Source organism: Lepisosteus oculatus, chromosome 6 (genome assembly GCF_040954835.1).
Source record: "Lepisosteus oculatus isolate fLepOcu1 chromosome 6, fLepOcu1.hap2, whole genome shotgun sequence".
Taxonomy (NCBI): Eukaryota; Metazoa; Chordata; class Actinopteri; order Semionotiformes; family Lepisosteidae; genus Lepisosteus; species Lepisosteus oculatus.
In genome coordinates this window covers 31,518,222-31,542,398 of record NC_090701.1, presented here as the reverse complement: position 1 = coordinate 31,542,398, position 24,177 = coordinate 31,518,222, and the positions used below count along the sequence as shown (strand labels likewise).

Genomic DNA, 24,177 nt, shown 5'->3' with positions numbered 1-24,177 from the left:
CTAGACTGTTGATGTGAGAGAAGAATAAATTATAAGATGATGAATTTGCTGAGCTAATCTGAACCGTTTTAGTACAATAGAGAAATTGTGAATACAAATATTATCAGGTACTATCTAGAGAATGCCAGTAATTAAGACCACTTTTTATGGATCATTAAAAGCGCACCTGGCTCTTGATATAGGAATATGATTGGACGTCACCATGGCTGCATTCTGACACATTAGCAACACTTTACAAAAGCAACTTTGTCCAGTATAAGCTTAATTTCAGGTGTATTTTTGTCAGAAATAAAGCATTTGCATTTCCCCTTTAGTTTTCAATGATTAAAATCTTAAGTTTGAGCTAAGGTAGAAGCATGTACAGTACTTTTCCACATTACATTACATGGGTTACCGATTTTTTGCTTTCTCCCCATTCATTTAAAATATTTTGTTTCTAAAACAGCCACATATCGTACAATTATTGCTGTTTGGGTCTTTATGCAGGTAGGTAAGTAAGGTCAGTACTGTTGATGTAATTGTTGTCAAGCATAGTCTCCATGCTCTGCAGCTGTGAGCTTTCAGCTTGTGGCTTAAATGAAGCAACTTCTGGGCATTCCCTCAGAGCTGATACGGCAGGCCGCTAAACAATGTTTGTGTTGTGAGAAACTGAAGAAGTCTGGCCAATGATGTTACCTTGGCTTCTACTGTGTCTTGTTGGCATTTGCGCTTCACTTATGCTTCTGCATTAAAAGCCCAGGGTAAAAGGTTCCATTTTTTACAAGTGAATGTCATTTGGCACGAAACAAGAGGGAAATAGAAAATGGCACTCGATAAACAGTGTACACATCAGGAAATAAAAAACAATGAACGTCACAACGACACACATGATATTATACTTGGGTTAATCTGTGCTACATCATTATGAAACAGGGATGAAAATATGCAGTGAATTTATACAGTTTACTTTGTGTATATGCAGTATACACAATATTCTGTACAGTAAGTAACTAATGCAGGCTGCACAGTATCAGAGGTTAAAATAAAAATGTGTTTTGGTCATGAATTCTGTCTTCATGTGTGAGTGTATAACACGACTAATGTGCTTGTCTGGGCAGAGCCAATATATTGCAACTTGGAAAAACTGATAGACAGTATGAATAAAGTTCCAACATTGAAAGAGCATGTTTCACATTGTCCTAAAGAGGGTGTAACCGCAGTGAGATTGTCTTTTATTTCTCAATAAATTCAGAATTTCTGAGTTCTGATGAAGTCTAGAGGGATTCACAAATGTGTTGTGAAATCCTCTGCTCCTCAAATATTCCATCCCTCAGTTTCTTCATCTGTGATGGTGCAAAGATTTTTAGCTCTTTGGTTTGTATGCCATCTCTTCTGGAGCACAGGAAATGATCAGAGAAGTAGCTGCATAAATGACTGCCAGAGGATTCGGACTCTGAAGCTCTTTAGGCTTAAAAGTGGCATCAAGTGGTGGTGGTAATATTTGCACCAGTAGGGTGTTAAAATGTATTATTTATGCAGGCTTTGTGGGTCAGTGGCCTGAATCAACATTAGTGTGTTCTGTTATGATTTGCCATTTGGTTTCATTTTTGTGTGCTGGAGCATATTAGAAATGCAAGGGCTATCTTCACCCCTAATGAGAGGATCTCCCCCCCCCCCCCCACAACTGTTTAAAGTATGATAGTGACCGGTTGCGATAGTGATGTGCCCATGGGAAGTGTTAGAGCTCAGGTTCTTTTCCTTCACTTACCTCATTAGTATGGCATACCCTAGCACATGTGGTACTTGGGATATGCACTTGGGAGTTTGCAAAGATGAAGGTGGTGTTTGCACTCCTGATATACATGCTCTTGTCCCAGTTTTAACCACTCAGAAGAAATGGCACAGAAAGTGCTTTCTTTGAACATCTTGCTGGCAGCATCAGTGGTAGGATAATCTCTTAATCTGTCCACTCCATAATCCTCACCCTCACACAGCAAGGGTCTCTCAAAACTTTGTTTCAATCTTGGATCTGCTTCATACATTTGCTTGTTTCTCACCCAATCACACACATTTAGGAGGAGCGAGGTACCTGTAGATGTGTATGTCAACAGTTCCTAAATAAAGTCACCAATCTAGCAGTTGCTTCACAGTTTAGGTGGAGGAACATTCCTGTGGTTCGTGTGCAATGTCTATGTGCACTCTTTGCATGCTTGTATGTAAGCTAATGAAACACATCATGAAAACTGTGGTGCCTGGTGCACATTACTGTTTTCGTTATACTGTTGTTTGAACTAGCTTTATAAGCACCCTGTAGCTATTTATATCTATATAACCATCTATATAGCAAATACTCCTATATCTACAACAGTACTAATAAAATGATACTGTTTGTAATTTTAAAAAAAATCGAGTTATTCAGTAAATTTTCTTTTTTACTTGTTGCCTGTTATGCTAAATGAACACATAATGGAGTGACCTAAGCTTTAGGGTAACAAATATTGCACATCAGCAACAGAAAATAAACTTTTAAGTAAAAGGCTTTTGCTGCAGCTTAAAGTATTTGGGATACTGGGATCGCAAATCAAAATCTTTTCTCCCATTGCATCATTTGACCTATTGAGTAACTGTCGGATTGAGTTTTTAACTTCCTGGACCTCAGGGTCCCACAGATCAAGTATTTCAATTTGCACTAGGGATTTATCAGTTTTGGAAGGTTAGTGAATGTGTGCTTTATTGCTGTCTTTGTGGTCCCGTTTTCAACATCGTCACATCAGTATCCAAGAAAACATTGAGTAGTGCTTTCTGACTTTGACAATACAGTATGTCATTATGTCTCTTAGCTCATGTTTGCTTTATATCAAGACCACAAGTTATGTTTTAGCACAGGAGAACAAGTATTTTTTTTTTTTATCTGTGACAAATAAATTGCAATTGCATCTCTGGGGTGATTTGTTGTGTGTTAACAATAAACATGATTTGTCCTGCATATATCCTAGGGGGACCTTGCTCTCCAATCCAATAAAGCTGACTGAACTATTCAGTTTGAACTATTCAGTCTCTGCTTGAAGTACTCCAGAGAACCAGAATTCTTGCCCTTTGTATGAGGTTGATTCACTGCAGGCATTTGAGGAAATTGAGGTGACTTTTTCATTTGTGTGCATAGAACTTCTCAGGTTTGGGTTATGGCTGTCAATGGTATGTCACAAAGTACATTGGGTAAAGATTATGCTCAGCCATTACATAAAAAACCCATCCTAGTTAATAGAGAGGTTTATGCACAGCATGTGGATATCATCTGTGTTGTACTACATTTTTTACAGTGCAGATGTTTTATGTTTCCATTGATGAACATTTTGTCAAGTTTTTGAATTGTGGTATCATTTAAGAAATTGGAAAAAAATGGCAGAAAAGGCTCCAAAAATCTAAAGGTGAATTTTCAGCAATATTGTATTGGTATGAAATTCAGAAATACTACAGAGGTAGTTATAAGGGCTTGTTTTACTGAGTTGTGCTGTGGAAAGATACTGGGAGTTAATTTTGAGGTTTTGTCCTTCTGCTGAAGTTGTCAGAGCATATTGATCCTTTGTCAAATGTGATCAGAGATCACAACTTAATGTGCAAGTGAAAACCCCAGTTTATATGTAATATGGACCAGTGACACAACATCTGTGATGTGAAAATTTCTTTGTTGTTGTTAATACTGTATATATACAGTATTTGATGTTTATCATCAAATGCAGCTGAGCTTCATAGCTTCTGATGCGTGTGATAGAGCAAAGAGGCACAACATGACATCCTTAGTCTGTAGCCATAGAGAGCACTTTCTCTAATGTTCTTTACATACAACTGTAAGGAGTATGTAAGCAAAGTGATGTAAAATAACAGGCAATTGCAGTGCACAGTAATACTGAAGACAAAGTTGCTATTACCTCTGGAAAAAAAACATTTTAATGAAATGTCTTGCAGCTATCTGTACAGGTACCATGAAACTGAAGAGGAGGGCCAGGAACTGAAGAACAGAGTATCATTTTCTGCTGTTGTACTTTACTTTACCTTTTAAAGAATAGCATTGACCTGTTTTGACATTATGGTCTGAATGACAAAGAAATCTGAAGCTGATCGCTGAAAGTTTAAATTGCTGTAATACTACACTTAGGTCTCCAAGACTCCTTGAGCTCGACTACTAATATTTTAGCTTCATTCTCTTTGTATTTATTTGGACTCCTTTCAATATAATTTTTATATTGTTATTTAAGAAAGAGCAGGACACTAGATTGCCTTATATTTGAAAAGTTTCATGAAAACAGACTAAATGATCTTCAAAATTGCTGCGATAGTGAAATGTGTGATGGAGACTTAATCAGTTATACAATGATTAATGGAAAGAACTGTTGGATGAAAAATGATCTAATGGAAACAGCAGTACAGTATGTAATTACTGAAGCTAGAATCTAGCATTTTATTTGGAAAACCATTTTGTCTAACATTAGATGTCAAAAGACCCTTTTAAGTGAAATGTGTCATGACCGCCTCTTCGCTGCGGGGCGTGTTGCAGCTGCAGTGGTCTCAGGCCACACCTCTCTCCTGCCTGCTCTGTACTGGTTGCCGAGGAGACGAGATACTCGGAGTACTTGGCTGTAATGAGAAGTCACACTGCATCGGGTGTTCTGGGTTATTGAAGTCCTGATTAGTTCCTCCTCTGCAATCGGACGTTGCGTCACAGACCACCAGCCAGTGTTTCCCAGTGGAGTCCTCCCTGCTTTCTTCCCGCTCCCTGTCAGGAATTCCCCTGAATTCCTTATGTTTCACATCTCATTCTGCTCGCCCTGCCCTGCCTGGATTTTCCAATTCGCTTGCCTGACCTGTTAAGGGAGCTTGTCTCTTATCGTGTTCACCTCCACCAGTCTAGTTGGCTGTTTGCTGTGTAAGACCAGGTCTCAGGCTGGGGGCAGGGCTGTGTGTGGCTGTGGGTTCGGTGCAGCAGATACAGTATCTGTCATTAGCATGAACACTTCTGTTCCCCACAATTCTCATGTCACAGGTTTCCTGTTTACATTGGTGTGTTCTAGTGGTGGTGTTTGCTGCTGTACCAGATTTGCAGTCCTCGTGTGGTGTTGCTGCTAGCTGGGGGGCCTGGCAACTCAACCCCGTCCTTCCCATCCCCACCAGCTTGCACTCACGTCCTGTTCCTTGGCAGCCTGCTTTTCCACCCATTTTGATTCCGCCTCAGCCTGCTAGCCTCTCTGCCTGTTCCCTGTCCCGACTTGTCTCTGAGATTCTGCACTGGCTCCGTTCCTCAGTGGGCATACGGTCCTGCCCAGTCCTTGGTGTATCCTCTGCAGGCAGCCCTGACAGCGTGTGCTCTCAGTTCAGCCCAGTTCCTGGTCTAGCCACTACAGCCAACGCCGACAGTGTGCTGCCTGCCCAGCCTGGCTCCAGGTGCAGACTGACCAGCTGTGCCCATCCATGTGAAGGAGCAGGCCAGCCACTCCCTCCTAGACTGTGACCCTCTCGCTCTTTGGTCTATAACACCTTCTCGACAGCCCCCGCTGGCAAGGTGGGTGGTGTGGCATAACAAAATTAATATATTCAGTAAACGGGCTAAGAAGGAAAACTGGACATTTTAACGTGCTGTTACTGTATTTGGTGGTGGCACAGGGGTTAGTGGGTAGTCGTGTAGTCTCGTACCTCACTGCTCATGCTCGCTTGAAACTCAATCTCTATGACTGGGCTAGTTGAATCGCTGTCCCGGTCTTTGGGATCTCGATGCTTCTATGAGAATGACTATATCAACAAAAAATAATTTCAGGTTTACAATTTTACATCCACTCAATATACTGTAGTGTGCACAAGTTTTTGTCAACTTGAAATGTTTGCGCACACAAGCCATTAAAAATTAGAAGGAACATTGCTCACAGCTCCATGGTCCTGGGTTCAAATCTCTCTCTGCTTGAGTGGAGTTTTGCCTTTGTTTCCCTGTGTTTCTGTGGACTTTCTCCAGGTGCTCTGGTTTATTTGCTTAGTTTAAAAGCATGCCGTCGAAGTAAGTTGGTATCCCTATGTTACCGTTTGTACTGTATGAGTGAATTTGTGTCTGTGTTCCTTGTAATGGGCTGGGTGTAGTGCTTGCATTGTACCCTGTGCCTGCCAAGTTAGACTCAGACTCAGCACTACCTTCTCAAGATAAATTGGCTACTGAATATGGATGGTACTAATCTAACTCTAATAAGAAATAGAATAGAAATCAGATTCAAAATTAGTTCTAATCTGCAGTGTGGCTATAATGAGTCTATATGGCGAAGCTTACAAAAATAAAATTTATGTAAAGAATAACATTATTTTGAAAACATTTTAACTTCCATTTGTTTTGTTTTGAGCTCTTTGGAATTAAGTACTGTGTGAAGACCCCATGTAGTGCAGTAGGATTTTCATTAAGTCAGTTTTCAGTCCCCCTGCAATCATTTGTAGATTTAAGTGTTGGTACATTACACTGAAAACATGCACTGCAATTCGGAAGAACAAAATCCTTCCTTCAGAAATTGTACAAGTAGGTCATACATGTTATACTTTTTTATTTAATCTCTGTCCCTATCTTTTATAACCTTCTACATGGGTATGTAAAAAATACCTTCAAATTTAGTATTTTGAATCAAAATAATAACATTTCAGTTATTTAAAATGAGATTAAAGAGGTTTCATTCAGGAAGTACAGTATATGATTGATAGTTTATATATGGAAAAGAAGGCTGATTTATCTGGCACCCCAACTGCTAACCTCTTTTACACTTGTGAGCAGGGAGTCTATTAATTACGGAAATGTCAAGGTTTGATGCTCTATTTCCACATGCAGGGAAGAGTAATCTTCTAATAATTATTAATAATTGCATTGTTATTGGCATTGCATCTTAACTTTCTATCAACACAATGCATACATATGGGAATCATAAACTCTACAAGGTTTGCTTCAATATTTTGTGTACCATGGATATCTACATGGACAACAGAGCAAAGAAAGCATTTTTTCATGCTGATGGTTCACGCTTTTCAATTTTCTGAGTGATTATTAACTCAAAAAAACTTCAGGAAAAAAAACAGCCAAAATAAAGCTAATGGCACATTTCTTCAGTATACTTAGTATGTTTGGGAATGTGTATGCAAACATATGTTAGTACAGTGGATATAAAAAGTCTGCACACCCCTATTGAAATTGCAGGTTTTATGAAGTCTTTGTGAATAAGTCTCTATCAACTTAATGTTCTAAGGAATGTGATAACACCTTAACTGCGAGATAATTTAATAATGTATAATCTTTTGGAACCTTTTCAGTCAAGCTTCTGACGGTTCCAGAGCACTGAAACAGCCCTGGTAAGGGTGATTCATGATTTCTTCATGTCTTCAGACTCAAGTGCATTCCTATTTCACTGGACATTAGTTCTGCTTAGGTATCTAGCCTAGCATGTCTTGGTTTGCCCTTTGTTTGACAGCTTGACTTTAACAGAAAGTAGTTATAATGGAATATCAATGTCTGAGACATCTGAAGAAACACAAGGTTCAGTTCTGGACTCTCTTCTCTTCATTTACATTTTACCAGTTGGCCAGGTCATCTGTGATGTTAACCTCAGGTCATCCTTCTATGATCTTAATGTGAACTATGATGTTAACTTCTGCTGTTAGTCTGACTGAAATTAATGGATGGAATAAGACAGAGAGATCCAGGTATTTATCAGATAGTAAAATCTGGATCCAAAATGTTTTTCAAGCTCAATAGTCACAAAATAGAGAGACTACTTCTGGTGGAAAATACAAGTTTTGCAACACGGATGCCGTTAGCAGGATCTTTAAATTATCTTTAAAGGTTAAGAAATGTGTTCATAATTGGGCATTTTTAATCTATTTTGTCCCAATCAAATGCCGAGAAACCGGTTTTCTCTAGATTGGACTAGTTTCTGGCAAAACTAGTACATTATCAACAGACTTCAGTATATTCAAAATGCTGTTGCTATTAAAGTAACCAAATCTGAGCCCCACATTGGCTTTCAGTATCTTGAAGGATTGACTTCAAAATCCTTCAGATGACCTATAAAACACTAAGCAATCGGGCTTCTTCTTACTGCAAAGATTTGGTGAGCTGTTATGCCCCATCTTGACAGCTCTGTCTTGCTGTGTGTCATGATAAAACCCCATAGACAGAGCAATACAGCTTTCTACAAAAATGTGCCTGAATTGTGGAATGTTATGCTGTATACAGTATGAGTCTGTCCATCTTGTCTGTAAAAGCCTCTTAAAAGCACTTCAGGCTAGTGTTTCCCAACTTTTGATGGAGAAGTTTTGTTTTTCTCTCTCAGAATGTCATTTGTAGCTACAGTATGTACTGCTGATGTAACGCCTCTACTGCATAGTTGTTTGAGAAGACTTAAAGTGAAAGGCACTATATAAAATTATCAACAAAACTGAAATTCATCTAATTATATGCAACGAAATATAAGCTTATTTAGGAAAAGCAAATAAAACTGTGCTTACAAATAATAGTTCACTGGCAAATTTTGTTTTAAAGTGGTGGCATGAGAGATCTCATAGGTGTTCTGTTACAAGGGGGAACTCATTATATCCAGGGCTGAATTCTAAGAACTTGAAAGATTGAATATGAGAGTAGGGCAGTCTTCCCATTTAACAGATTGAAAACTGAAGGGTGTGCTCTTCAACAAAATGACTGGGTAACTTGTTCCATGCTCTCACAGCCCTTTGTAGAAATAAGTGCTTCTTCTTGATTTTAATTTTTTTAGCCATTCTCTTGAGGAAGAGAGTAAAAGCTGTCTCCATTACCTTTAGTATTATTTCTCTTCTCATCTGCAGAACTCATATCCTCTTCTTGTGTTCTACTGAGAATCAGGAACTTGCTACTTTATTCTAGTTTTGAGCTGTTAGACGTATTTTTAATAAGTGCAGGCAAGGACGGGACTTTAATGGGCTTCATGTGGATTAAGGAAATAAGCAGTGATAACACAGGGCATAAACTCAACTAAAGCACCTGTAAATTAGAAGCTGCAGTTTAATAACACTAGGAGCCCTAGCATTCTAGTGAGAACAGTGACATAAAGTCTCTTCTTAAAGGTCGACAACACCTACAGCACAGTGTCCCTAGTCATAAAACGTGGGCATTGGTTTGCATATTGTAGTCCAAATAGAAAACTGCTACCTGTTGGTCTACCAGCACCATTTCCAGCATTTTAGAACATAAGAAAAACAAGAGAAGGCTGTTTGCTTTGTATCACACATTTAATTTTTTGTTGATTTGGTTTTTACCTTGTACAATGCTTTCCTGAAACTTACATTAACAATGATGCACATAGAAAAATCAACTTGCAGTCAAATTGAACTTTGTGCAAACCTGATATAAACTTTTTTAATTGATTCTGTTTGCACTCAAAAATAGTTTTATTAATCAGACAACGTTTTATAGAGCAGAATGTCAGAATTTAAAAATTGAGTAGAAATACAGTACACAAGACAAGTAAGATCTCTTGCTTTCCATTTGAAGCACAATACTTGTAGCCTATTTGGACCTTTCACACAAAAGGGAAATTGACAGCACTGGTAGCCACTTTTTGAAGTGAAAATGTTGCACAATACAGGTGGAGCAGTCCTAATACAGAGGTGAGGCACCACTCTTGCAGTATGTGGAGACATTTTTCATTCTCTGAGAAGTGAATTTAACGCCATTACGTCCTGTAAAGCTAAGCAATTATTTTAAGTTAGGGTGCAAAATACAAGTCTTCTGTAAATCTGTAATTGTAAGTAAAGTACTAAATGTCCACGCTCTTCCCACAAAGGTGCTGGTACACTGTGGAAAAACCTGTTTAACTGGAGACTGCAAGTTATTTTTTAAATGTGGCTGCAAATGTCAATGTTTCATTAAAGATATTGTGGAGTTGAGAGTTTCTGATTCAATTAAGTGCCCTTGTTTATAGGAAGATGGAAGTTAACTCTATTACATCTGGCTGCATTGATGTGTTGATCTTGTTTTATTTTTGTGTAAGGTTGACTAAGCACAACTAGACCATTTTATTTACGTATAAAATAACATGATGTGCTTACAGAGTGGTTGTGGTACCAACAGCATGCTTCATATTGGCTGTGTCTGGCCAGGTTTCTGTCATGTAATGCAGTTTGAGTCTGCTCTTGGGGGTTGACTCAGAGCTGATGCTGTGCTGTGCTCCTCAGGTTTAATGGTATTAGTAATGGCTAGTGGAGTCATAAGCCTTAGCCTCTAGCTGTTGGAAATCCTTCATTCATTCTTGTCATCTCTGGAGTGTAGAGTTACTCATATATAGGCTGGAGTCTTTATTGGCCTCACCTGATTTAAAATGTTTTTACTTTAGTGGGAACTATGCATATTAAATTGCAATGACCATTTCACATTAGAAACAACTATCAAGTAATCATATCCTGTAGTTTTGCTCTTATTAGAGCTCATCAGTGATAAACAGCTGTCAGTCGATGCTTGTCTCTACCTAAAGAAACATGAAACAGAATTAAGTCTTTTTAGTTGTTTTCTGTTTGTAGTGTTGTCAGCCTAATTTGCATATTTTCCATAATATGATAGAGTGATTGAGGGAGAGAGACATGACAGCTGTAGGGAGTAGCTGTCAGCATGGCTAGGATTCATCTTTAGTGAATATTATAAAAATCAGAGAACTTAATTCTTCATGCAGTGTTCTCCTCTATTTGGATGAGCCCTCAGTGATGATGTTACATGGGAGGCACAAACTTTTTTGAGGATGGAAATTGGAAAGGAATTTGATTACAGGCCTGAACCAGAAGCACTGCCAAAGCATAAAGAAGTCCCCTAAGCAAGGTGAATGGTGAAGAACATTATTCTTCCTAATTTGTATTGTATAATGTTAAAACTGGTTTTGTAAACTTTCTGTTTGTTATGTTTTCAGGACCCTAGGCACAGAGCTAAAACAACTGCACTTTACTGCTGAAGTTGTACAGGTCTTTGTAGACTTCCTGGTTATAAATTGGTTACGTTTAGCAGTTTTACACAGAGACTGTGTATGATGTTTGTGGGCCTGTCCAAGAGCCTGTCTAACCCTCTGCTGTCCTAAAGGAAGTATGAGGTAACATGGAACCTCCTAATACATGGCATGCATTGTTGACATGGTCAAAGGTCTGATATATCTTTGGACACCTGAGTTTCTGCCAGAGGAGCACAGACAAAAAAGTAGCTTGTTATGGAATACCCTGTAAATATTCTGTTTAATGCACTGCATTTCTACGAAAGAGCATAAATCAGGGTGTGAAAAGCACATGCATGTTTATTGTTACTGCTTTTTTTTGTTTTCCTCCTGTTCTCTTAATTTATTTTCTGGCCTGCTAGATATTATAACACTACTACACCTGCACAGAACACAAGATATACAGTACAACTTTTAACATGTTTTACAGCTCAAATACAATGGGATTCTTAGAGATTTGAGAGATGCATTGTAGGGTGTGAATTCAGAGAGCAGATTTGAAAATGTGACAGTCACAGAGAGTGAGATTTAGTCTCCGTAGATCTTTCCTGGTTTATATTTAAAGGCTAGGTTACAGCACATTCAAAGATAGTAAGCAGCAGGATAATCAGAAAAGGTCTATCCAGCAGTTTATTTTTAAATTACATGTCAAGGCAATTGATAAAGAATCAGCTCAATTTCCTGCTGATGTTTAAAATGGATTGAGCCTTTCCTTTACCAAGCAAGATAGTTTGTCAACAAATTGGAAAATATCCTTTCTGTTAAAAGACACTTGAGACTGTAGGTAGAATAGTTTGTTGTTTAATAACTCAGACTCCAACATGATAGAGAAATGTCAGGACAATTTTTCTTTTTTTCTCTCCACTTTCTGCTTTGAAACTATTTGATTCATTCATTTCATTGTATTTTGGAAGCAGAGTAGCAACATTTTGGATGCAATACTAATCACAACTTGAGAACTGCAAGGGCCTGAGGCAATTCTTCATTTTTATGAAGTGCCTGGACTCTGACAGATTGAAAAGTTGTTGATATGGTGATAAACTGGACAAAAAGGGTGTCTATTGCTATTTTGTTGGCATTTTAAGAGCTTGTACAGTGGTAACTGTACCAACTGAGATGCTATACTTTTATATTAAACAGCTCATATGTACTGTACACTGCCATTTGAGTGACTTAGACACTCAAGGCTAGTAAGGTCGTCTTCAGTATTGACCGGGACAGTATTAGATCAGCCAATGTACTGTATTGGATATAAGATACAGAATCTTATATTCGTCCCAGCGAAAAAGCCTCAACATGTTCCAAGTTGACGTCTGCCCCACTTTCCAATGCATAGACCACAACTGGCTGAAATTGGAACAGCAGCTGGGCAGAAATTGTCACTTTGTTTCTACAGAGTACTCTTAACACATGGCAGCCAGAAAAAAAACAAAAAACAAAAGGTGGTCTCACAGCGGCACACGTTGAACTGACAGTTTTGACTGATAGAAAAGGAGATGGCGGACTGAAATGCGAATATTTTGTGAAATCAGAAAAGATAGTGTTCTCTGTATGCCGGGTAACATTCAGTTCATTGGCCATTATCTTAGAGTCTTGTTTTTTTCACAATTATCAGTGTTTTGGCAGCATACCTGACTGCTTCTGTGCCTGATTTAATTAAAGAGGGAAGTTTTCTTGGAGTGGATATGAATGGCTCTGTCAGCTACATAATGAACTTCACAGATTATTGTCTTCACACACGTGGGCGTAGAGGAGCAGAGACAAAAGGCGTAAATTATATGGATGCCTTTGCCGGATGTGCTTGCTATTAATAGCTGTTCTTTTGAAGCTTTAGAAAAAATTACAAAAAAATCAGCTGGCATGCTTGCTTTCCTCCAAAGTTAGGAAACATTAGTTCAGGAGGGTTGTATAATTGCAAGGATTGCTTGTGACCTCCTTTGCAAGAAACATCCTTGAATACTATAGTATTGTTTTCTGTTGTGATGTCTCTAATGCCCTTCAATAATGTTGGCTTCTCTTGTCAAACATTGGCAGTTTGAAAGGTTGGAGGAAGTGATGCCCTTGTCATTTCACTTATTTCTGTTTGTGTCAAGGTTGGTTTCTTCCAGCTTTTTTTTTCATTTTGTTGCCAGCAGTGTTAAATCGGAAGACAAGAAAGAAAAGGCAAAGAAGAAAAGATTACACAACTGAAAATTCTGTTCCTGCAACTATTCCTTTTTGTTCCTGAGCTGCTGACTTGATTATAAACCTATGTGATACCAGTAATTTAACTTGGTCAGTGGTCTGCTCTTTCTCTGTTGGAAATGTGTGGAATTTCAGTGATGTTTTTTGTGCCTGCCTTTTTGTCTGAAACAGATGATCAAGCCTCTTTGGGATACTGCCTTACAAGCAGATTTTTTTCACTCCACTATGTTTGTCTTTTTGATCTTTAACCGTAAAGCAAAGATTTACCATAGATGTACCATATTAACTTATCTAAACCCTCCACACAAATCCTGTATTGGGCTAATTATTAGCTGTTTACACAGAGGTGTTGACTTTAGAATTCTCCATTATTGGAGGCAAAACATCTGCCAAGTGCTTTGCTCAACTTAACATTTATCTGGTACAGCTTTCTTGCTTTGCTTCGTTTTAGTTCGAAGAAACCATACATCAAAAGACTTCTAATAAATGACTTCAGTGTTCATTGTCTAGGCCTTAGATGTTGCTCACAGAATTTGTTTGACAAAACTAGAGAATGGATGTAGTGCCTATTTAGCAAGGGTTTATGACAACACTACAGAAAAATTGCTTAGGGAACACATTTTCTGATTTATTTAGTGTTGTTGATGGGTATATTGCCCAAGTTAGATGTTATATGTATTCTTTTCATTTTGAGAAAGGAGCTGCTTTTGAGAATTCTCCGTCGAGAACATTTTGTGAGCACTTTTGTTCTACAGATATAAGTAGTTATCCCCCTTCATTTTAAATTAAAAAAATAAGCCTGCTGTTTCAGTAGCTCTGCATTTGTTTCTTCTGGCACCTCATATTTCTCCCCTCATATTTTCAGGGGAGACAGTTTTTGTTTACTTTTTACAGATATGGATACTTTTTTTAATAAGGCATCATAAATTAGGAGTCTCCCTTTAGGTTTGAACAAAGCTATTTTGCAAGATGCAGCCACATAAACCCGAAAGCTTAGTTTAACTGTTTTCTTCCAAGCTGCATTGGAAAATCATGTTATCTGGTATTTTAAGATGGATAAAAACAGTTTTGCTCCTGTATCTAAAGCCAAATTTAATTAGTACCTGTTGGATAGTGGAGAAAAAGCTACAGTAAATAGTTAAGAGTCCTTAAACTTAACTTAGCCTTATACTTAACCTGAAAGTAAGCAAGAATTAAAGAGTATACAGTAGTACCATCCTACGCAGAACTGTAGTTGTGCATCCAAGGAAATAGTCGCCCCCATTATCTGGCCATATTCCCAGCAATCACTGCATTACTGCAGTGCAAATTTCATAAACAGTTTTTTAGAAAAACAAGCTGTAACATATTTTTCTTTTCCCACGGCAAGTTTAAAGACAACCTATTGAAAATCTGTAATGACATAGGTGTGGTATTGCTAGGTGTATAGATATGTACTTTACTACACATAGTCATCTTTCTTCTCCAGTAGGGGTTTTGTAACAAAAGATTATTTTCATATCAATCCGTACACTAAATATCGGAAAACAATTTTTGGACATAATAGATTGGCAGAGTGGCTGTGAAAGACACTTGCCTCAGCGCTGTCTTTTTTTTTTCTTTTCAAGCTCTTGATATCCAGGAGGAATAAAGTGATTAGCTGTTCTAAACCAATGATAATTAATTTTGAATGTGTGCAGTCTGGGAGAGGGGATAGAGGGATGCTCTATGGTTATGTGGTTATCCCTCCTCTACACCTCCACTTACAATATTTTACTAGTCGGATTTTTTGAAAGAGAAAGAGAAGCACTGGGATTTTAACAGCCTCCCACTGACGTCCTCAAACATATAATTTTCTCTGCGGTAACAGACCTGTGACGTGCAGAAGTCGGGGGTGCAGTGAATTTTAAAAAGATCAACGCCCACGTCTGGTCCCGCTACTGCAAACATCATTACCATAAACTTTTTTTTTCTGTTTTCCCTATTCTTTACTATGGTAATTTAAATTATTATTTGTATGTATTGTTGTTTTACTCATATTTTGTTTTGCTGCAGAATATTCTAGCAGCTACCCTATGTTTTCTGCTTTCTGCCAGGAACTGTTGTTGAAACAGCTGTTGTGAAAAAAAGTCATTCATTTGATCTGCATAGATTAAATTATCAAAGAGAGCCATAATCCTGTCTGGACAGTATTTTTTTTCATATATTTTTCTTTTGCTGTTGTTTTTTTTATTTCAAGAAGATCAGTGCTAAACCAGCATTGTGCTTTTCAGTCACTTTGGTCTTTGTATTTGTTAGACGGTGACTTTTATTTCTAGAGTCTATTAATTAAGTAAGATAAAGGGGATAATGTTTCTTGACCTATCCTAAAACTGGCTGCAAGTTTGCAGAAAGAGGAAAATTAACAAATGTCTACTATGTACGTGGTCTGGGCAGTATGTATTACATAAGCAAATAATGTTGCAGTTTTCTGGCATGAATGCTGTGACAGGATAAAACAAAGCTGAAAACACCTTTCTGGATGGCATTTGGGGCTGGAAGGAAGTGTTTGCTAAATATGCCAGGGGTGCTGGAATTTGACAGACCTGCCCTTTTTATTACTGGTCATCTTTGAGTGATTTAAATTGTTCAAGTCAACTGGCATTTGCTGAAACCTAATTTGTAGTTCCAAGTCTGTTTCACTCAAACAGTTTTATAGACAAATGGAGCAGTACTTCTGCAGTGATGTTGATTGAGCTGGGGGGTAATGACAGTTCGATATGAGTGAAAATGGAAGTTGCCCCCCTGTGAAGTACATCAGGCATGAATAATGTTAACCCTGGTCTTAGAAAAGATTACCTTCCCTTATTCTGTTTGACACCCCTACATTATATCCTATTCATACTAAATAATGACAGTGTACGATAACTCCCTTGGTATTAAATTGTTTTCTATTAACTTGTCTGCAGGACTGATTTTTTAACAATTGCATTCCTGAAAGCCACACTATATCATCATTAGAAACATAACAGATGTGTTGTATCATCATTAGAAACATAACAGATGTGTTGCTTTCTTGAGTTTAATTCTGTGCTTTATCTTAAAGATGTACATTTGGGAAAAGTTCTTGCAAGTGCAACTACAAATCTCTTGCAAATCTTGTAACTGTTGGTGGGAGAGTGTCAATGTGAATCAATTTTTACTCTGAAGCATGTATCTCTATTCATTTTATATCTAGTTTCATGTTGAAAAATCTGGCATCGATGCTGTTCATCTAGCATTTACTGTCTATAGATTCTGACAGCACCTGGTCTGATTTGGTTTAATCTGGTCAGATCTCAGAAGTTAAACAAGTTTGGGCCAGGCCATTACTGGGAGATTATTTGGGAGACTTCCAAAGAAAACCAGTTTGTTACTGTAAGTAGGGCTGGGCGATATGGCCAAAAACATTATCACGATAAAAATTTTCATATCAGTTGATATAGATAATTATCACGATAAATGTCAAATCATTATTTCTTTAAAGTTTAAAGTCAGATTTTTTCTCCTGAGTGAAAGTTGAAGAAACCAGACAGTTAATTGGTAAATTAAACAACTCTTTGAGCTGGTCGTTGGCAGCACTACATTTGCTTCAGTGTCGCTCATCTCTCCATTCTAACTACAATCTTGTCAGCCACCACCATGTGGGTAAGTAACACCTAGTTAGCTGCCCGGTCTGCAACACGCACGCGCACTCGCACAATATTTTGTGCGCATGCGCGTATCATGCGCAAAGCATAAACATATATATCGAACATTTATCGAACTTTTGTTAAAATTATATCAAGGAAAATTATATCGCGATAATTATCGTTATCGAATTATCGCTCAGCACTAACTCTAAGTGATGTTGGTGAAGGTAGTGTCACTCTTCCCTGTAGATCAGAATTTCCCGGTCAAACCCAGTATGATGACCAGGAACTCCCTGCTGGAAAGAGTTAACCCTATGTCCTGGCCAAATTCTATTTGGAGTTTTAAGAAGCTGAGCAGCCTAAAGTTATGCCTTCATTCAAATCATTAAGTAATTTCTCATTTTGATACTTAATCTTCTGTGTAGTGGGTCATAACAACTGTCACTCATCATACAGGTGTGTTGGTCTTCAGTGGTAAATGAAATGGAGTAAAGTAGCTCATATTCACCCCCCTATCTTATTACGAAATTAAGTGTGATTTATCTACTCCATTGAGTACTAGCTCTGTGAAAACCCATTTTGGACAACTTTGTGATACTTAATGAAATTTAATTTCTGGAGTTCATGCCTGTAGCACAACATTTTTGTTGATTTTTAATGGATAAACATGTAGGGAGTGAGCTAATGTATGATGGAGATCACAAAGGCCTAATTACTGAAGTGACAATGTGCGTAAGAGATGACTACAGTATGTGTAACATTTACTGAAGGGCAAGGGCAGAAGCAGGCTGTGAAGAAGAGATAATCCACTATCACTGGTATTTACGCTTGCAGTACTGTTGATATCATTCACTTGTTTTTTTCAGTGTCTATACTACCATTGACAACTCTTCACTCTTTCATGACTGCTGTATCCTAGCTTCCACAAAGAGTCTGTGGATTCTGCAAGTGGTTAGAAAGAAACCTTTAGAATGTTTGAATTCAGCTTTGAACTTGCCTTACACAAGTTAAATTTAGCACTGACATTCAAGTACAAAATTCAGATGTTAGGAAAGAAAAGTCCATGGGGGTAGCCAAGTGTTTTATCTTTCAAATCTTTATATACATTTCTAGAGCTTGGAAAAAGTCACTTGGGTTCTGTTCACACATGATGAAAATCTGCTGAGATGAGGTGTAATCATGCCGGACACCTTTAGTTCACTTGCTGAGTCATTTCAAGACTGGTGTCGGTGGAGGGGCTGTCAGTCTTTGAAACCAGTCAACTATAATGGCAAGACGCTATACAGTACAGTATATATTATGTATAAATAAGTGATAAGCCAGGCCTCATGTTTCAGAGTACGTGTATGTCTATGGCTGTTTGAGATCAGAGTGGTGAAACAGATCTTAAATCGGAACAGTTTAGTCCCAGGCATCGTAAAAAATAGCGATTTGTAAATTGGGACTTCAGATTTGGGTAATTAAAATGAATATCCAAAGACTGAGCCAAAGATACTTAATATATCTTAAAAATGCTATTGTAAAAATAGGTTTAAACTTTCTAATAGCACTTCATGTCAATAGCTGTTTTACTCTGGTATGTGGCATTTTTGTGCTACCTCAGCATTCTTTTCCAGCTTTTTGACATCCATACAGCATCAAGAGGAGCTGGCTACACTAACAGCCTGGGTGTAAGGTTTGGTTCACTGCATCATAACAGTCAAATTGCAGTGACAGCCTGTATCACATCATTACCATCAAGCTACATTGTAGGAGTTTCTTCCCTACTGTTTTTCAGTATATGCCTGAGCAATAATACTAAATAATTTCTTGATGGGGGAGGAGGTAATGGCTATGAACATAGCAGTAGGCAATACAGTTCAGAATAGTTTGCTACATTAACTGTTTACATTACTTTTAACATCATCAATGCTGATGCATTTAAAACTAGTATTAAATACTAGTTGTATCTTAAACTTTCATTAGAGTGATACATTTCTAAGAAAATATTGTAGACACTGCATGACTGCAATGTTGTTTGCTGGGAAGGAATTGACGCCTGTATGTGAGCCTCCCCATTTCTGTTCTTTCAGACTTGGCTGCTCTCAAGTCAAACATACTGTACATGTTAGTTAACAGTCACACCCATATTTCCATTCCATGTCATGCTTTATTGTAAGCAGTGCCCAAATTCACCAATAGTATTCCGTAGATATTAAATGATTTAGGATTTTATCATGGGAAATTTAACAGACCAGTAGTCACTTTCTTGTTTGACTTTATAGGAGATCTTAAGTTTGTTCAGCAGTTCTGAAGATTGATAGTCAGGTATTATAACCCTCTCCTCTTGCTGATGAAAGCTTTCAGAAACAGTGTCTCCATCCTTTTTGCTTGCCTAGGTTTTTTTGTCTCCCAGCAGAATTCATACCTTACATAATATTTGGAAATTCCACTGCTCTTGGAGTGCTTGGTATATCTGGTATAAAGCCATTGTTAAGCTGCTTGTGGTTCACTGTGAATGTTTGATGTACAGATTTAATCCATATGTATAAAGGATAACATAATGTTCAAACCTCACAGAGGTAATGATATTCATACCTGGAATAATAACCATTGCTTACATAACCTTAGCTGTATCTGAAAACTGGAAGCATTTTTCTGCATGTAAAAGACAAGTCCAGCTGGTATTGAAAGCGTATGTATGCCCTCTTGTGGTCATAAACCACATAGCACCTTGTATTTTTAATACTGCAGAGCAATTGCAGCATTGCAACTCGTGAAAAAAAAATCCTCCAATGCTGTCTCTTTTACTAATGCAAAAACCAATTGTGGTCTTGATTAGTTCTTGCATGGAGGGAAAAACTAGTTTCATTTTAATACTTGATGTGTTAGGTACACAAACGATTAATTTCCCCATAGACCTAAGCAGCAAATGTGTTTTCTGAATCAATTTAAAATATACATGAAAGGGAATAGATTTCTTTAGAATTATTTAATTGCAAAATGAGTTCTGTAAGGGCTGCTCATTTTAAAATATTTATTCTGGAGAAATTGGTCTGCAGTTACTTAAATTAAATCTGCTGTTAAAACAGAAAATCTAGAAGAAATACACAGTGAGGCCAGATATAGTTTTATTGAAACACTTAATGAGATTGGATTTAGCGATGAAACTCTTTTCAAATGTTGTTATTGTTAAATTTAATAAAACTCGACTGAAATATCTTTCTTTTTTAAGGTCAAGTCACATGAAAATCAAGCAAAGATTGAGGGTCCTGGAGACTAATCAATTTGAATGAGTTCTGTGCTGCACTGTGCTGCTCACATATCGCTGTAATCAAAACCTTGTCTCTTTACAGCAAAAATGACTTGAAAAGGGACTCTTTGTCCTTTTATTTTTTTTCAATCATGCCATCAGGTGTTGATATATAACATGAAAACAGTAACTTGTAAGAGTTGCCTTTTTATCTTTTATTTCAACAGGAAAGCTGTTTCATAGCTTGTTATGCCTGTTTGTAGTGCATGAGCTGCTGCTTCTTTTTAGATATGCCAACTCATTACTGCAGGAAAATAGATTCTGAAGAGATCCCTTGGGATGGAATATAAAAAGAATGAGGTGGGGGTGTATATCGATGTCTCGCAGGTTTCAAAGCACAAAACCCTACCTATGTTCAGCAGAGCCACTCTCATAGCACATGCCTTTGTACTGTATGTCCATATAAGCCTTTGGTTTTGACTTCTGTTGGTTCTGAAAAATTGAGTTCTTAGGTCAAGACCTCTGTTTATCAGTAAAAACACGAAGCTTTCCTTCTATATTAATAAACCTGCATTCTGCTCCACCCTGCTGATTTTTTATTTATTTCTTAGAGTGGTTTCTGTGTGGGAACGTACTGTGCCATGTTTTTCTTTACAGTAAGATAATGGGCAAGTGAATGCTGTGAAAGAGTCAAGCCAGTGGTGACCTTGTGTTAATGGAGATGTGGACAGTTTAATGGAAGTGCAGCAGCGTTGTTTTGGCATCTTCCAGTGTGCCGGAACCTCCTGCATCTCTCGACCTCCTGAGTCATGCTCATTTGGAAAGAGAGAGAGAGAGACGGAAGGATCAGAATAGAGAGGGTGAGGAGGAAGGAAAAAACACTGAGAGTTGTAATGACACTGTGTGCAGCATCAAATGCTCCAAGGTTAAAACTGTATCCAAAGAAACAAGAGACATTTTTGTAAGGACAATCATCACAATATACTGTATGCCTGAGCAATGTAATCTGAGCAATTTGATGATTGTTTTATCTTAACTGGGAGACCTGAGAGAAATTCTAAAACATGTAAAACCGGATTTAAAAAAAAGTTGTTGCAGTGATATTTTGAACATATCCATCAGTCCATTTCCTCATTCTACTGAAACAGCAGTTTTCATTTTTTTATGTCAGAAAGTATAAGTCTAGATAGATACTGTACTGTACATCTCAAATGCCTACAGTATCTCCTTGCACTGGGCCCTTTCACTTCTTCCCTGAATTCACTAGGTATACTACGGTCTGGCTAAATACCTTACAGTTGAATATACTATGTCATTGATTTCTCCAGTTACTATACATTCAGGGTTGACTAGAGACTTTTTTGAAGTGAACAGCTTTACATATTATCCTTATCTCAGTGCACTTCACTTCACAGCAGACCTAATTACAGCGTGTTCTCATCTCTGCCATCTCCTGGGGAAAATTAAGCTAATTCCTCTCCTAACCTGTAATTTATCTACAGTAGTACCATGTTACTTGTCAAATATTTGTAGTTTTAAATTTTGAAAACTGTAACTAGTAAATAATAAAACAGTTTCCTTCTTTTTTTATTATACAATAGCAACCTTTAGGTATCTTTATAGTAAAATAACAGATTAGGTTTTAAAACAAAAATCAGGCTACTGGAGATCTTTCGTAAGGAATACATTTAAATACTGTATCTAAACACCCATTATCAGAATGCCCTCTGAGTAATAGAGGTACTGTATCTAGGAAACCTTATTTTAAAATGAGTGACCTGCATTTGTTACTAAAAATAAAGCATTTCTTGAAGCAGTACTGTTAGAAATGTATACAATGAAATATTTGTGTATATTTGGTACTGCAGTGTTTTTTACTAAAAATTGTTACCAAGCTGACCTATGCAGTAAGTGCTGATACAGTAAATTAGGAGATATTAAGGAGATAAGTAGGTCTTTTATTAATGTATTTTGGGTCTATTCCATTTCATAACCAAACACTTTTAAAATGTGTCTCTATTTAGAATCCTGTTTCAATTGATCGATCTAGAAACCTAATCAATTTTCACTTTGGATTTATATCTGTATTTAGTAAGGCACTTCAATACATAATTGCACTTTGTAATATTTGCTTTGGTTTTTAAGTAGTGCCAGAAGCATTTAGATTTGAACAAAGATAGTGAAGCTCCTGCATTATGAAATGCATTGCTACTTCTGGAAACAAGTTTTCCAAGGAAACCACATTTTTCTCATTCTTTCGTTAAGACCAGTTTAATCAGACAACTTATTAAAAAAACCTAGATGTCTGTATTGACAAAACTCAACGTCTAGCCTCTACTCTTGGAATGATTTGTATTTTAGAATGTCTTCCTTAGTGGCGTTGCAAATTCTAACTGATATAAGATGCCATTCTGAAATTATCCGTACAGATCACCTTCTTTCAGACAAATGAAAGTCACAGACTTGTTGCGGGTATCAGTTTAGTTTTACTGCTGCACAGGTCTTGTACAAGTTACATGTGAAAAAGAGGAGGGGTGAGAGCCAACATCTGGCTTGCACTGCGTGTTTGGGAGTAGAGCTACTTCATTGTACAGAAATCTTGAACCCCTGCCAAAACCTCACAGGGACATAGCCAATTTAACATTTTCAGACTGCCACAGCTTAAATTCTCCTGAAGAGACACTGCAGTGCTCTGCGGGAGGGATACAGGCAGCCATGAAGACAGAGTTTCAGGTAAAATAGGATGAACCAGTGCGGGATATACAAGAGGGCTACCCGATACCATTCTGACTGTCAAGGTTGGGATTATGCTAATCCTGTTAGGCATGCTTTGGAGGACACTCAGTCTCTGCCAGCGTGTCACAGAGCTGCAAGATTAAGGGGAATAGAAATGACTCTGAACACCTGATGCTTCCTTCTTGAGCCAGTCATGCGTTTCAGTGATTTGTTAAAGTGACAGAGAAATGGTATTCTTCACACTCCCTGGTTGCTGTACTGTGCACTCTCCTGCAGTTGCCTATGTTGTAAAGACATAGAAATCAGGAAGAAAAGATGTTAGTCTTAGATTTTTTAAATTAAGATTAGAGATTCAGCAACAACAACAAAACCAGGTTGTTGTTGTTGTTTTGATGAGAGTGTCGGTGTTACAGTAGTTGCCTTTGTGTTCAATAGTTTAGATGCCTTTGTTTGTGCTGGACTCAGGCCAGGGTGTGACCTGATATCTCCCAGATTCCAGGAGAATTAAGGTGCACAGAGTGAAAAAGAAGAACTTTGGCTATGATGCAGTGCTTTGGAGGGAAAAGACAACAGAAGCCCTTGATTCTCTGCAGTGAAGTGGAACATCTGACTGGGGAGGAGCTCAGAGTCATCTCTAATCCCTGTTTTATAGAATCAGGTAATCTCTATGCTTCCCTTCCACTTTCACTGGCAATTAACATTTAGAAACACGTTAAAATATAGAAAGTATGGAATTTTTATTATTATATATGCATTATTATAGCATATAATTTTATAATTGTAATTAGAATTTTTTTTCAGCAACATTAATGTTTGTATGTATAATAACTCCTGTATGCATAGCTTTAATTTTTAAAAATCCTTACCAGCTGTAATTGCAAGTGACTGTAGACTTATTTTATACAAAATAATGCATTTGATGTTAGGGAAACATTACAACTGTTAAGCAACAGTTGATTACAGTGGGGTGGGGTGGGGGCTATCCCAGGAATCAGATGTGAAATAAAGGCTCAATGTTGGTGGAATAAGTAACTAATTGGTTACCAATAGAGAGCTGTGTCTTTGCTTAGGTACAAAAAGTGATTTGTCTGTAATGTAACTCTCTAATGGTATTTGTTCAAATCTATAAAGACATGTACAGTATTAAAGTGCAGTGGTCTTAGAATGCATGAGCAGGTCTTTTTAAACAAATTTGATACAACTATCACGTTGTCATCTCATTTCCCAAACCAGTAGATCAGTGGTGTGTCTGCAGATAATTAAATGTTTCAGAATGTTAAGAACTAGAAAAAATGCATTTTCATCTTAAACAATTACAATGGGTTTTAAGTACTTTAAGATCGGTAGATATTTACACTGAGATTTACGTATACAAAACAGTCCCCAACAACAGAATATG

At 37.5% G+C, this 24,177-nt stretch overlaps 1 protein-coding gene across 2 annotated transcripts in view; it reads left to right on the top strand.

The window, feature by feature from the left end:
- The window catches only part of agap3 (ArfGAP with GTPase domain, ankyrin repeat and PH domain 3), a 274,086-nt gene that overhangs the window by 105,739 nt on the left and 144,170 nt on the right, over nt 1–24,177 (top strand). Inside the window, exon 1 of one of the 2 annotated variants that reach the window (XM_015354212.2) lies at nt 23,021–23,436. The exons of the other annotated variant lie outside the window; for it this stretch is intronic. Coding sequence (XP_015209698.1) covers nt 23,319–23,436 — 118 coding nt within the window. The 5' untranslated portion in view covers nt 23,021–23,318. Of the gene's footprint in view, nt 1–23,020; nt 23,437–24,177 lie in introns of those variants that run through there. 2 annotated transcript variants of the gene reach the window in all.